The sequence below is a fragment of the Xenopus tropicalis genome, chromosome 4 (genome assembly GCF_000004195.4).
Source record: "Xenopus tropicalis strain Nigerian chromosome 4, UCB_Xtro_10.0, whole genome shotgun sequence".
Classification (NCBI taxonomy): Eukaryota; Metazoa; Chordata; class Amphibia; order Anura; family Pipidae; genus Xenopus; species Xenopus tropicalis.
The window spans coordinates 15467694-15483592 of NC_030680.2; the positions used below are offsets into that span (position 1 = coordinate 15467694).

The following is a 15899-nucleotide window of genomic DNA, read 5'->3' on the forward strand; positions in this document are numbered from 1 at the left end:
TACCAAGATGGCGGAACGAGCCCGGAAAGGGTGTACAAAGATGGCGGTGTAGAAACTGACCCTGGGACGGGAGAGGTGTAATGTGATGAGAACGGCAAAGACAAGCTTTAGTGTTTTTTTTTATTTCTGTCTAGAGCGCCAAAGCCCAGCTTTAGGATAAGTCCTCATTTTCATGCAATATCTGGGCGCTGTTCATTTTAGGTCTCTGCGCTTCATGCGCGTCCATGAGAGGAGGGAGGAGGGAGATGGGAGGAGCGAAGTGCGCATGTCCGGGAAAGGCCGCTGAGTGACTGCGGCACCGAGGAGACATAGATTGGCGCACCGTCTCCTCAGGTAAGTGAGCGCTTCCTCTGCCTCCTTCTTTCCCTTCAGCTACAGCGGCCTTTCAGCTTCCCCTGTCAGTGCCTTCCCTTGCTGCCCTTGCACCTCTTGCCACTGGCCGCTCTGCCTAATCTGTCCCCCTCACTAAAGCGCTCCAGTGAAAAGCAGCATATGGCTGCCAGGCTGCTGCAGTTCAGCAGGGGATGCTGGGAGTTCTGTGTGCGTGAGGAGCCCTAGAATGTTGCTAATTGTGTCCCTGCTTACCCAGCTGGCAGCCCTGCGGGCACTGACAGAACTGCCACCCTGCTGTAACCCCACCCCTGTCAGCTGTATGATTATTCCCCTTGCCCTACCTATAGCCCCAGCCTTCATTCCCCCCCTGTACCTTGCACTCTGCTTATGCCCTTCACTTCCAGCTGCCATCAGGCACCTTCACTCTCTGTATGAATATTATTATATAGAGAGGCATCCCAGGGCAGCTGGGCTATAGCAGTGAGTGTGAGTGTGCCTGGTGTGCCCCTTCCATGGATTATTCCCTTATTCCCAATGGCTTCTCCTCTCTCCCGGGCACCGTGCCACCGTAGGCACAAAATTCCCCTTAAACCAGCAATGCCAGTGCTCCTGTACTGTTTGCACTCCCTCCCCCTTCCCTAATCCCTATTCCATCCTGCTTCCCTCTTCCTGCTCTCTAATTCCTAATCAGGGCACCAGTCACTTTGGTGGAATTACTGTGTGTGCCATTTTATTGCCCCTTCCCCTCCTGCAAGTGCATCCCTTCTGCCCTCTCTTCCACATCTTCTTTTGCTTATTTTCCTCTCTCTTTCCTTATCCTTCAGTCATTGCATCTCCCTTCCTTTTCCCCTTCACTCCCTGCTTTCCCTCCTCCCCTTCTGCTCCAGTCACTGCACTGCCTCTCTCTGGCCATTCATAGTACTGCATCTCTCACTTGATACCTGATATCTCTCACTGCATCCTCCTCTCCTTGCTGTCACTGCCCTCTGCTCCCATTCAGTCTTTGCCCCGTAGCATCTTTCTACACCCGGTCACTTCATCCACTTCTCCTCCTCTGCTGTCACTGCCCTGCTCCTATTTTCCCTTTCCCGTCTCCCAGCCTCCTTAGCCCCTCTCATTTACCTCTCATTTCTCTCCTGTGAGTCCGTTTGTCATTGCTTTACCCTCTCTGCTTCTGACTTTACACTAGGCCCTCTCCTTCTCCCCCCACATGACCCCACCGATACTTATGACAACATTGTAACCCCTTTCCTTTTTCTTCTTGTTGTTTTTATATCCCCTTCTACATTATTCAGTGCTACTCTCAATAGCATTCTATTCACTTCCTCCTGTCACAGGATTAACACTCCCTCTCCCTTTTTATCCCTTTCGTTCTGCTTGTACTTCTGCCATTAGATTACCAATTATCCATCTTTTCTACTTACTGCACCCCCTTCCCTTTGGTTCCTGGATCACCACCACCCATTCTAGTGAATGGTACCCCATCAGATTCTTCCCTTTGTCTCCTTAACTCATAGATTATGGCATAAGTGATAATTTATCTAGAGCTTTTCATAGGCAGCTCTCAGGGCCAAAATGTGGTGAGTCATTGCCGGCTGCTTCCCAATCAATGGTTATCATGCTTGAGTATAGCACATAGGGCCCAAGCACCTGGGAATGCAGATCAGTGCTTATGTACTGACTCAAGGATGCACCAATGAATTAAAATAAGAAGCCATTATATATGCATTTTGTCACTGAGGCTTATTTTGGTTACAAAGGCAAAACTCAGTCTGGCCTCCGTGTATAACGTCGCACTTAGGGGCTGATCCATCAAAGATCTGAGTTGTGTTAATTAAGCCGGTTGCAAGGTAATCAAGTTATCCCTTGATGTAGGAATGATTTACTGATTCATGCCAGGCAGTTCCAGTTTTCATGATCTATGATACTCATTGATCTGAAGTTTCAACTCTTCAACACAGATTGACCGCAATGCCACTGGGACTTCCATACTGCACCAGGTTTTTTTTCTCTAAAACCCTAATATTAGCGTTTTTTTCGGTATGTCATCTGACTCCTCAAAGGAGTGGAGACTGCGTTCAGTGCTGGCATTGGAGCAAGATTAATCTTTCTTAAACACAGCCAGAGAGTAAGTGATAGACGATGTTGCACAAGATGACTTGATTTTTGATAAATGTGCTCCTTATAGTCAACTTGGTTTCATTATTGTATTTAATGGCTTGTTTCAGTCGTTATTGATTTATATATTAGCAATGCATGATCTGGAAAAAACTGAAACCCTGACCTAACCCTAAGTTGCTCACCCAAGCTTGACTCCTATTCTATTTGTAACCCAAACTGGTAATGTGCAAGTTGAGCTGATGATCCATAAAATGATATGCAGGTTTTACCTAAGAGCTGTGGATCAGTGGGGGGCTGAGTATATGTATTTATATATGACTGACGACTTCAGGCAGAGGAGCAGTGAGACCCACAAGAACCAGTGATTGGCCAATCTGAATCCACTCAACCTGCGGGTTTTGGACTGGCCCACACATCACTATCCCTAACCCACTGGTGACATTGCTGAGAGGGTGGGGCCACAGCATTGATGTCGCCAAAGGGGGTGGGGCTGCTGGAGAATTAAACTGGGAGACCAGTGCAGGGGTTAAGTTTCAAGCTTTGCCACTGTCCCAACTACGAGCAATAAGACAGGGCCGGACTGCAATCTGTGGATTTTGGCAAATGCCAGAGGGGCTGCTGTAAGATGCCATAGACACTCACTATTTATTGGGCTGGGGGGCGATGTTTGGGCCTCAGTGTACTTGAAATACCAGGACCTGTTTTGAATCCCAGCAGACCCCTTTGGTAACCTGAACGAGTCTGACCCCTCGGGTAAACCTGCATATGTTTTGGGTTTTTTTTTATCCTTGCTACTGTTATTGCCTTGTGTGTCCTGTTCATCATTGCTTATTCCTCAATATCCCTAAAAAGTAAATATATATAATAACTCGGTGACATCCTTTTCACATTCCCTTCAACCTCTCTTGATTTCCCAAGCACTTGCTATTATTGCTCATGCCCTGGTTCCTCCCCCACTGAGCCTTGACTTGCCAGCGTTTAGCTCGTTTTAGACCAGTACCGCTTGCTCAACAACAAGAAAGCATGTCGGCAATTTCCTCTGAAGGCGTCGGTAGAAAAGAGTGAAACAAAAAAAGGTTTTGCCATCACCGCTGCCCACTGGACTAGTCACACTCGGCACGCACGAAAGCGCCACTGCAGAAGCTGCCATGACCAATACAAAACCCTGCTGCTGGTGGTGGTGCCGGAGTCATGAATAAGCGCAGCATTTCCTTCTGTTTGTAAATGGAGGGGTGTGTATCAAGGAGGAGGAGGCAGATGGCTCACTGTTTAAATTGGTCGGATTGACATCCCAGCCCCCAGTGTGAGATTTATCACAAGCCGACAAGGTTTGACAGGAGTCGAGATTTGGCTTTGTGCTTAAGCAGAAGGCGAGATGTAGCTGTTCGTTGGGTTGTGAGAAAAATGACTCTGGGTAAATAAGAACTGAAAAATAGATTTTTATCTCTTTGTGGTCAACATATGTGTGTGACTAGGGACAAATAATGGATCTGTGTGTGTTTGAAATGCAGTGGGGGAGTGGGAAAGCAAAGATTACTGTACACCGTGAGACAGGAATAGCACAATAGTCGGGGGATATAAAAATGTAGAATGTCGCCAGAATTTAGTGCATGGCATGATACAGTGAGAGAGCACTTTGACTTTGGATTGGGGCCTGTGTGGGGGGGGAATATGTGCACTGTATGCCTTGGGGACTGGGTGCTGGCGACTCTTTTGGTTTTTGTTCTGTGCCGAGAATCCACAAGTATGCTCCTAAGAGCCTGGACCCATTGTGTCGGCCGGGTACAGGCACACGGAGTGGATTTTTGGGCGGACACGCCTGACTATACGCTTTGTGGCTGAGACCTGTGCACCTGCGCCGACGCATTGGCTCTGGGTGCAGGCTCGTCAAAAAGAAGTTAGGAGCGTAAGGGCGGATTCTCAGCCTGCGTTTATCCACAGGCTGAGGAATTTGCCATGTATGGCCTCTCTCTTTCCTTTGTGAGTGACTATTACTCAATTATCCTTTTAGTAGTGGCAGTTCATTTGGGCAGCACTTCGCATAGGTAATAGACCTCCAGACTTTTTGATAGTCTCTGTTTCCCACAATGACGTCTGTACATATGGCCAAGTGCGAAACAGAGCTTGCGCTTAGTGTTCTCTGAGCTTTCTGGAGGAGGGAGGCACAGTCCCTAGACCTTGAAAGGCAAACGGAGGTCATACTTTCTCCATAGAGAAGATATCGGTGTAAATGGACGCTGCAGCCTTCTGCTCGCATAAGGGCTTTAGTTGGCCTTAAATATGTCTGTGCAAAACCCTCGGCATCTGTGCCAGATTAGAGCCCAAATGCTTCTAGATAATTAGCTCTTCAGATGCTGCTGGACCACTGCTAAAGTGAAGGTGCAGTAATGTATTGCGCAGGGTCAGAAGTATAGTCAGATGTTGGTTATTCTTCATTTAGAATCATTGGCCAATGGCAATAAGTGTCAGCCACTTTAGTTCATTTACACTTTAGTATCATTAGCTGGAGATGGAACCTTAGTGTCCTGACTGCTTGGAGGGTATTTATTTCTCGGTAGCCATTAAGAGCGCTGATTAACAACAATTGAATCTGTTTCCAAAGGCAGCCTCTCCACACCATATTTATGCTGTAATTGGTGCTGTGCTTAACCCTTTGCTTGGGGAAGGAAGGGGCAATGGGACACCACGGGGTGATTGTATGTATGTATGTATAACTTTATTTATAAAGCGCCACAAGGGTACGCAGCGCTGTACAAACTTACAGAATACAAAATTACATGGATTGTTAATTGTTAGATAGGACAATGTGTATTTCTCATTACTTTTGCGGAGCATCGCTTTGTGCTGGAATACCATTTACTGACTGTCCCCTTTGCAATAAATTATCTGCCCGTGTATTGGGATCACTGACGGGCCTACCAACTGATATCTGACTTAAAATTGCCAGGTTTGATTCTCCCGTCGGCTTGTGGACCGCACCGGCTTATTGATGTGGCCTTCACTCCGACAGGACCTATTCTCGTCATTGTAATTAGATCTTTTGGGCCTCAGGCCACACAATCGAATTACTTTGATATCGCCCACTTTAGGTGGGCATGATCGGTGGAAAGATTCGCTCGTTTGGTGACCTTGTCAATGAAGCAGATCTTATGGCCTTATGTATGGCCACCTTTAGAAAACAAAAGGGAGTTGTCCTTGGCATGGAGACTGCCATTTACAACCCTAATCAGCTGATCATGTTCCTAATAATATTAAGCCGCTCCCAATTACGGCTTCTTGTAATGAGATTTATAAACACAATAGGAGCCCTGTAGATGTGATAGGATCTTTTGACCAGACTGCAGGCAGAACCAGTAGTGCGGAATATATGGAGAAATAATCAAGTGCAAAATTAGTTTATGGTGAATTCTATCATTAGACAAACCCAAAATAAAAATAAGGTATTCTTACCCTTTAAAATATCATGCTTTTGCTGTAGTGGTGCTAGTTTAATGCTTTCCTTTGCCCGCAATAGTAGTATTTTATTACAGAGATCATCATTTGCAATTCTCCAGCTTAAATATTCTTTCCAGTAAGGAGCACTGCCGACTGCTTGCTTGTAGGGCCGGCCTAAACAAAGCCGCGGTCCCATCTAACCTAAGGAATCAGCCCTTTAAGACTGCATTAGTTTAATTCCAAAAGTATTCCAATTAGAATTATCTATATAGGAGCTTTAGAGAAGCATCATTAATTAGAACTGTAGATACATTTTCTACTCTCCTCAGACATTTTTGAACAATACTTCTATGAAGAACTACTTTGGTTTCTTCATTTTTAGAATAGAAGCCACTTGCTGAAAGAATATAGACAATATTATTATTATTATTATTATTATTATTATGATTCCCTGCCCCGGTGGAGCTTACTATCTAAAGTCCCTATCTGACAAGACCTTAGGGAGCCAGTGATCTTTCCTGTATGTTGTTGGGGGTATGGAAGGAAACAGGAGTACCTGAAAGGAACCTGCACAGGGGGAAACATACAGTGCCCAGGTCATACATTAAGGTCATGTTTATTTTAAAGGGGAAGGAAAGTCACAATCACTTGGAGTTACTAAAACTTAAGCTCCCCCCTGTGATTGTTTTTATTTACCTGTAACCTCGGGCCGGGTCTCCTGTTAGCAGAAAGCTGCCCTGTCCCGAGGTTCTTTGTAGTACCACGGAGCGACACCGAATCAGAATCCCAGGGCCAACACATGCACAGTACAGTGAAACGGACAACTTTTTTTGGTAAAAGTTTAGCTTTTCAGTCTACTGAGCATGTCCGAATATAAGTTAAGTGAATACAATCACTGCAGGGTGCCTAACTTTTTGCACCCCCCACCAGTGATTGTTGAGTTTACTTCTCCTTTAAATGCGGCCAGAGCCATCCTTTTATATTTCCATTATGATCTACAACAACACGTTACTCTCTTGAACCTAAGAAGTATGAGGATTGTTTTTCCTGCTTCATATTTGTTTATCACATTCTGTAACCTTCTGTGAGGAACAGTAGGGTTGCTTAGCAAAGTCAAGGTTCTATGGAAATGATAGATTGCTGTTTCTTCCCTTATATAATTGACTTAGAACTTCCCAGTCACTGAATTCCTGTATGTGATTGTGAAATAATGGTATCACATATACTTGATACCAGTGGCTTTATTCTATTCTATTAGAAAGAGTGATCTGACTAAAACAGAACCTTGTCATGGATGGCCAGATGTTTTTTTTTTTTTTTTTTTTTAGAACTCATTATTTGAGAAAGAGCTGTATCGTTGATGATTGTTGTGTAAAGCTTTCTGAGTTTGGCTAATTAACCTAAATGGAAAACCAGAGGGATGAATGACCATATTGGCATGTGTATGTGGTCAATGACTGAACCAGAGCTGCTTATTGTGCTATCTGCCCTAAGATGGGATTGTTGCATTTTGGCCATCTTATTGGGTTTCCAAGTAGCACACTATTTGACCAGTCAACTCTCATTTTGGTTGGTTGGGTGTACCAAAAGTTGACATGTGTGGCTAGCTTGGCTCCTTTGGAGCCCTCTAGTAAATTTCACCTATACCTTTCTTTAAAGGAGAAGGAAAGGCTAATAAAGAGTTAATCTCGAGCTGCAGGCATACCTTCAGTTGTCTCAATAGTGCCCTTAAGTCTCCCCATATTTCTCCCGTTCAGATGATCAGAAGCCTCATAGGAAAAAAAAGCTGAGCTCTGTAAAAAAAAAATTCCCATAATGCCTCGCTCCTGCACCAAGACCAAGACTGGTGTACATGCTCAGTTAGTTAGACTATGAGTCAGCTTCCTGCTGATTGGCTCAGATCCACATTCCTAAGGGGGGGGGGAGTTCTTGGCATTCTTGAGGGAGGGGGGAACTGCGTGAAAACTGCGCGGGAAAAAAAGACAACAAATCCTGTTTCTTTTGACAGAGGACACTGTGAGTGCTTATGGCCTTTCTTTATTTTTACCTTTCCTTCTCCTTTAACTTCATCATCCAAGTATGAATTTTGGCAATGTCTTGAGTTATTTTGATAAGCAATTATAAATATAGTAATGTGATAAACATCAATGTTGCTTTTTGATTTCTCCTTCAGGTTATTGCCTCTAATTGTTCAGCAATGGTTAAATGAATGAAGACACTTTGAAATGATAGACTAATAGAGTGAAACCATGGGGCAAAGGAAGAAAGCGTGTCCCCGGTTGCTGGATTACTTGGTGATCATTGGTGCCAGGTAAGTAAATAATAGCCTAGGATCCTTTTTTCAGTCTCTTTTTTTGTTCTTTCTGTGACTTCATGTTTTAGCTTTTTCTTCCTCCCCATAATCTGCCAACAACTCTTTGCAACTGGATCTGACACCTCTACTGCTCTGGGGTTAGTGGTTGTGACTCCTCTCCCCTCATGCAATGTGGTTCTTTCTACTTACACAGTTCTACTTACACAGTTCTGACTAATGCAATGCAATACACGATTTAATGTTTGGCTTTTCCATTTTTGCATTCTTTTGTTTCCTGCTCATAGTCATGGCTTCCATGTCTCTATTGCAGGCAGCCGAGCAGTGATAGCATTTCTCAGACCCCTGAGCTTTTGCGACGTTATCCTTTGGAGGATCATCCTGAGTTTCCGCTTCCCCCTGATGTAGTGTTTTTCTGTCAGCCTGAAGGATGCCTGAGTGTCCGGCAGAAACGCATGAGCCTGCGCGATGACATGTCCTTTGTTTTCACTCTGACCGACAAAGATAGTGGTGTCATTCGATATGGAATCTGCGTCAATTTCTACCGCTCTTTCCAGAAACGCCTACCAAAGGACAAGAGCCGTAAACCCCCAAAGCCAGCATCCGAAAATGGTTCTGAGGGATCCGATGGAGGCCATCCCATGCAGCCCCATAGCGCTGAATCCACCCCTGATATCAATCAATCTCCCCGTGGGAAACGTCTTTCTAAAGGGATGCAAAGGTCCCGGAACAGTACATTGACCTCGCTTTGCATCATCAGTCACTATCCTTTCTTTTCAACATTCCGAGAATGTCTGTACACCTTGAAGCGGTTAGTTGACTGCTGCAGTGAGAGACTAGTTAGTAAGAAGGCTGGTGTCACCAAAGGAGTTCAGAGGTAAGGGAATTCTTAACCACACCTTAATAAAATGTTGTATCCCTGTGCCATGTCACATGTGCTGTATTAGAGTAGTTTCTGTTTTTTTTTGTTTTATAATACAACAATGTTCCATTTTAGTTTGGTCTGATTTTGGTGGGGCAAAGAAGAGGCAGGACAGACTGTCAAATATTGACAGCAGCGGCTATCTGAAGGTTATAAAAGTAGGTCTGAGGTGATATGCTGGTTTCTTATATCATTTTGGAAAAGAGGCATCCACAGAGTTAATGTCATCTAGTGGGATCCCAGGATAGGCTGTTGAGGCTGCACTAATGGTAATAAGGTAAAAAAAACTGACCAAACTACCTCACGCTGCTGCTCAGTTGTCTTATTTAGGCTTCCTTAGCATGGCCAACACCAACATTTAGGAACCTATTCTCAAAGGACAAGGCAAATAAAAGAAAACATAGTTCTAAGCAACTTATACATTCATATATGCAATATACATTCATTACAAATTTGCAATGGTTTTTTACTTATTTGTATATATATAACTGCTATTAGAAGGAATTTTGCCTGTTCTTTTCTATTCTCTGCCCTGAGGGCTCTGGCATTTGAAACAGTGTAACACAAGCAGCAGACTGATAGACCTGTCTTGCTGGAGGAGACTGACCTTTGCAACATTGTTTAAAAAGTAACAACCAGGAGTTAAGCAAATACATTTACAAATAAATCCACATTGAAAAGTTGATTAGAATTATGTTTTCTTTTATTAGACAAAAAATTATTTTTGGTGTTGACATGTTCTTTAAAGGCCTCTTTCACGTAAGTGATTTCATGGCAATTTGAACTAGTCTGATTCATTCCTTAGTCAGCCAATTATTCTAGCGGGATGCAAAAAACCTCCATTGATTTCTAGGATAATCAAATTAGAATCAGATTAGTCTTTTCACACGCTTTGCAATCAAGTCAGATCAGAGTATGGATTGAACAGTGTAAGAATAAATCAAAAATGGCTCATTTACTGACATACTTGGTAAACTACAGGTGCAGTTGCCAATAGCAACCAGCCAGCATTTAGAACCCTTACTGTGATATTGATCACCAGAAACAAAACGGCATCATTTGTGAATAGACATGTGTTGCCTATGATCGACCAGTGCTTTACTACCTTACCTTAATGCGGAAGATTTCAGAGATGGGACAGTTTGTAACAATTATGGGTTTAGCTTTAATTTTGCTGTGAGTTGCCAGTAAACAGGTGCTGCTACATAGTTGGTGCCAAACCCTGTTTGGATTTTATAGGGTTCAGGTAAGCTTTAGCAAGATGCCAATTTGGCAGGTTCAGACTGGGGTGTGTGGGGCTCACTGAGACTGCCACCTGGGGTCCCCCCACCCCAGTTGCGACTTCCTCCTTGTGGCCGTGATGGGGGGGGTGGGGTGGTGACTTCACTTGCAAGGGTTGAACTTGATGGTTTTTTTTTAACCCAGTGTAACTATGAGGGAGCAGGCCTGGGTCAGTAGGGGTTTCTGGGCCCACCAAGTGTTTTGCCGGTGCCCTGTCTACCCAGTCTAACCCTACCCAGTTAATCTGTTTGGTTGCAGTTCATCCCTAATACAAATCCAATGATTAGATGCTTTTTAACACATCCTTGTCGGCAATTTCCATTGTGTATATGAAAACAAACCTGCAATAAAGCCCTACAAGTGGGTGCATCTATCAGGTTGTGTAAGTGCTTAAGTAGGGAGTGTACTTAGCCGGAAAAAATAATGGGGTGCCTAGTTGTCCAGTGTTATGGCTTTTATTGCTAAGTTATATATCGAAAAAGCCTTGCACACACAGTGCTAGATTTCCCCAAATAGTTGGGTGCAGACAGTAAACCGCATGTTGCAAGGTCAGTAGAAGAGCAGCGCAACAGTTTTATGCAAAATGGCTTCATTCTTTCTTAGAAACTGTGACATTTGGGTGCATCGCAGACACCACCTTCAGCCTAAACTGATTTCTAGTCCAACAGAGGTGCTTGTTAGAGCATTGGTTTCCCTCACCTAGGTCTGCAGGGAATGTGGGTCCAGTTCTTAACAACACTGTAATATAATGATCCTTGCCTGTGCCTTTGAGTTGGAGTGCTCCCAGCATGCATTGCGGTGTTTGCATTGGGAGTCTCGCCAACCACGTTGTGCCATAAGCTGCCGGTTTGTTTTTAAGATCTGCCCCCCAGGGGAGCTGTCACAGAAGACGGATGCGGTAGCGACAGAAAAGAGAATGGAAGCACTCGTCCATTTTATATATTGAAGATATACGATGGCCCTTCAGTACTTCAGTGTGGCTATAAATGTTGTAATGTACTTTTACTGCAGAAGAAACATAATTGCACACTGTGTGCAGGTTGATATTGCAAATGATTTTACAAAAATAAGTCTTGAGTTTCTGTACCAGCTCAGATCCACCACACCCCTTTAGCAGTGAGTAGCTGTTCAGATGCCCCCAGTAGCTCCCCATTATCATTCCCATACAATTAGATTTTAATACAAATAATACCCTATTTTCTAATGAGTCAATGATTTCCCACAACCCCTTAGCTTAGCTTCCCAACAGCAGCCCAGAGCCTACTGAGCATGTGCAGTGCCACTGACACTCAAAAGATGTTATTACAGCATCAGAAGATGGCAATCTCCTGTGTGCAACCTTTAAGGTCTCCATCAATACTGTCATAGAGTTTCTGAGCCTCTGGCCCGGTACAGTAAGTTCAGTATATTAAAACAGGATTTTTTAGTGCTTGTATTTTATCCGCTTTATATCACCATTAAAGGGGACCTGTCACCCTAAGAAATAATTCCAAATCATTTTCTATCATGAGCAAAAATAAACTTTGCTCTTACACTATATACATTTGTTTTTTCCCTTCAGTCTTGGAATTTACAGTCACAGCCAGCAGGCCGGTGCCATTTTGTAATCACTGTTATTAAGGCAAAGCTTTGTATCGCCCCAAAATCTTCATTTTCCATCAAGGTAGTGCTGAATGGAAAGTCAAAGTAATAGTACAGGAATGGGATTCCTTATCTGGAAACCCATTATCCAGAAAGTTCCAAATTATGGAAAGGCCATCTCCCATAGACTCCATTATAAGCAAATAATTCTGATTTTTAAAAGTGATTTCCTTTTTCTTGTTTTATTATTGTAATAATAAAACAGTACCTGTACTTGATCCCAACTAAGATATAATTACCCCTTATTGGGGCAGAACAGCCCTATTGGGTTTATTTCATGGTTAAATGATTCCCTTTTCTCTGTAATAATAAAACAGTACCTGTACTTGATCCCAACTAAGATATAATTACCCCTTATTGGGGCAGAACAGCCCTATTGGGTTTATTTAATGGTTAAATGATTCCCTTTTCTCTGTAATAATAAAACAGTACCTGTACTTGATCCCAACTAAGATATAATTACCCCTTATTGGAGGCAAAACAAGCCTAGTTGGTTTATTTAATATTTGAAGGATTTTTAGCTAACTTAAGTTATGGAGATCCAAATTACAGAAAGATCCCATATCTGGAAAACCACAGGTCCTGAGCATTCTGGATAACAGATCCCATACCTGTAATTAAAAATCTGAGCTGTCAATCATATATTGCCAGCCCCGCCTCTATCCCTGCGGCATGCGGGGCAGGCAATATATAATTGACAGCTCAGATTTTTAAATACATTTATAACGGTTATGGGTGATTTAATTTAAAAAAGAACTTGGGTTGCAGGTGTAATTTTTAAAGGACTTTTATTATACAGCTTTTTATGTGTGGGTGACAGGTCCCCTTTAAGATAATATGAGTAAAGGCATTCAAGGGCATTGTCTCATTATGCTGTTAAATAATAATATTCCCCAAAGACTGCTGAAGGTTGTAGTTCAAGAACAGCTGGGAAACGTCCTCTATCTTCCTTAGTGTTTTTGGAGTATAAATGGTAGGAATATTACTAGAGAGACCAAAGGGACTTTGTGTCAGTACATTGGGCACAGGTAAGATGGGAAGGCAATTAGGGATATTTGTGCAGCCGTATGCGTGGGTGTCCTACTAAATGGCGGTGTTTGCCCAACATTGCATCTCGCTTGTACAAACAGGAGTTCGGTAGCTGCGTTGAAAGTTCTTTGGCATTTAAGACTGAATTCTTCACTGCAGTTTTATTATGCTTACATGTGTTGAGCCACATAGTTTCCCATTCTCAGAGCATGAGTCATTATTGTTTGTTGGGAAAGGGGCTTTTAAACCTCACCATAAAGGGCTGGTTCACCTTAAAGTTAACTTTTAATGTAGAATGTCCTATTTTTAGCAACTTTGCAATTGGTCTTTATTATTTGTTTTTTTTAATTATTTGCCTTCCTCCTCTTCTTCTTCTTTCCAGCTTTCAAATTGATCAGTTTTATTATTATTGTTACTTTTCATTCGTTATCAATCTATTCAGGCCTCCTTTTCATATCCCAGTCTCTCATTCAAACCACTGAATGGTTGCTAAGGTAAAGAAGACCCCAGCAACCAGATAGCTGCTGAACACAAAGCTAAATAACTGAAAAAACACACACAACAAAAAATGAAAACCAATTGCAAATTGTCTAATACTGAAAGCTTTAAATGGCATACGGAATCTTTTATATTATAAAAACAAAAAAAGGAAACCCCGTTATTTAGTTATAACAGCTACAACATATGCTCAGTTTGTAGTACAGGTATAGGACCCGTTATCCAGAATGCTCGGGACCAAGGGTATTCCAGATAAGGCGTATTTCTATATTTTGGTACCTTAAGTCTACTAAAAAAAAAAACAGTAAAACAATAACTAAACCCAATATGACTGTTTTGCCCCCAATAAGAGGTAATTATATCTTAGTTGGGATCAAGTACAGGTACTGTTTTAATATTACAGAGAAAAGGGAATCATTTAACCATTAAATAAACCTAATAGGGCTGTTCTGCCCCCAATAAGGGGTAATTGCAGTATGGCTTTTCAGCTAAACTAAAAACACCAAGAAACACCAAGAAATGAAAATTTTATTAAAGTAATTTAAATATAATGTACTGTTGCCCTGCACTGGTAAAAGTTATAGGTTTGCTTCAGAAACTGTACTATAGTTATATAAATACCCCGCTGTGTAGCCACGGGAGCAGCCGTTCCTGCACTGGTACAGCTGGGGTGTTTGCTACAGAAACCCTACTATAGTTTATATAAATACCCCGCTGTGTAGCCCCGGGGCAGCCATTCCTGCACTGGTGTACAGCTGAGGTGTTTGCTACAGAAACCCTACTATAGTTTATATAAATACCCCGCTGTGTAGCTCCGGGGGCAGCCATTCCTGCACCGGTACAGCTGGGGTGTTTGCTACAGAAACCCTACTATAGTTTATATAAATACCCCGCTGTGTAGCCCTGGGGGCAGCAATTCCTGCACTGGTACAGCTGGGGTGTTTGCTACAGAAACCCTACTATAGTTTATATAAATACCCCGCTGTGTAGCCATGGGGGCAGCCATTCCTGCACTGGTACAGCTGGGGTGTTTGCTACAGAAACCCTACTATAGTTTATATAAATACCCCGCTGTGTAGCCCCGGGGGCAGCCATTTCTGCACTGGTCCAGCTGGGGTGTTTGCTACAGAAACCCTACTATAGTTTATATAAATACCCTGCTGTGTAGCCCCGGGGGCAGCCATTCCTGCACTGGTACAGCTGGGGTGTTTGCTACAGAAACCCTACTATAGTTTATATAAATACCCCGCTGTGTAGCCCCGGGGGCAGCCATTCCTGCACTGGTACAGCTGGGGTGTTTGCTACAGAAACCCTACTATAGTTTATATAAATACCCCGCTGTGTAGCCCCGGGGGCAGCCATTCCTGCACTGGTACAGCTGGGGTGTTTGCTACAGAAACCCTACTATAGTTTATATAAATACCCTGCTGTGTAGCCCCGGGGGCAGCCATTCCTGCACCGGTACAGCTGGGGTGTTTGCTACAGAAACCCTATTATAGTTTATATAAATAAGCTGCTGTGTAGCCCGGGGGCAGCCATTCAAGCTGGTATAAAGCTTTGATAAACTAAAGTAGAGTTTCTGAAGCAAACACCGTTTTTACTAGTGCAGGGAAATAGTACATTATGTTTTAAATACTTAGATATTCTTTATTTTTTTGGTGTTACTGTTCCTTTAATGTACAGTCCCATACATGGATGGGGCAGTTGTAGACTGGAAAACATGAGATTCTGTAGATTATTCTAACTTCTGCCGCTTGGGAATCAAGGTTGGCCCGTTTTAGTGGGTTGCTCCACGTCATCTGTCAATGGGCTGCCCTTCTTAAAGTAGCCATCTAAAAAGAAATTGGAATAACTTAGTGGGAGAAGTACTCTCAGAAACAATGGAATTGGCCTTTATTTTGTGGTTATTAATTATTGTAATATTTATATTGGCGTGACACTCTGAGTGCTTTTTGTACATTTCATATGTTGATGGAACAGTTAGATGGAAAGCAAGAAGAGCAGGGAAGAAACGCACAAAGGCTGAAGCAAGGCACCTTCAAAGGGTGGGACTGAGGAAAAAAGAAACTACAAATGCCTCTCGATGTCAGTTTGCAGAGCCATTTAGCTTAAGTTTCACATGCCGTTAAAGCTGGCAGTTTTGTTGGATGAATCATTGCAGCCAGTAAACACTGCTGGGCTCCTATCATAGACACGGAGCTGTGGCACTAAATCGACCATCACAAAGAGTGGTTGTATATGAAAAACATGCTGTGCTTTGTGCACGCACACATACACATAAATGTTACTGTGCTGTCATAAACTATTATACACACAGATATATTTTTA

At 43.0% G+C, this 15899-nt stretch overlaps 1 protein-coding gene across 50 annotated transcripts in view; it reads left to right on the top strand.

The window, feature by feature from the left end:
* Window positions 1-67: 67 nt before the first annotated feature.
* madd (MAP-kinase activating death domain) overlaps window positions 68-15899 on the top strand; it is a 55225-nt gene continuing 39393 nt past the window's right edge. For 48 of the 50 annotated variants that reach the window (XM_012961368.3, XM_012961372.3, XM_012961388.3 and 45 more), the window contains exons 1-3: window positions 68-333; window positions 8063-8200; window positions 8514-9077. In XM_012961368.3, the coding sequence (XP_012816822.1) occupies window positions 8139-8200; window positions 8514-9077 (626 nt within the window). In that variant the 5' untranslated portion in view covers window positions 68-333; window positions 8063-8138. 50 annotated transcript variants of the gene reach the window in all.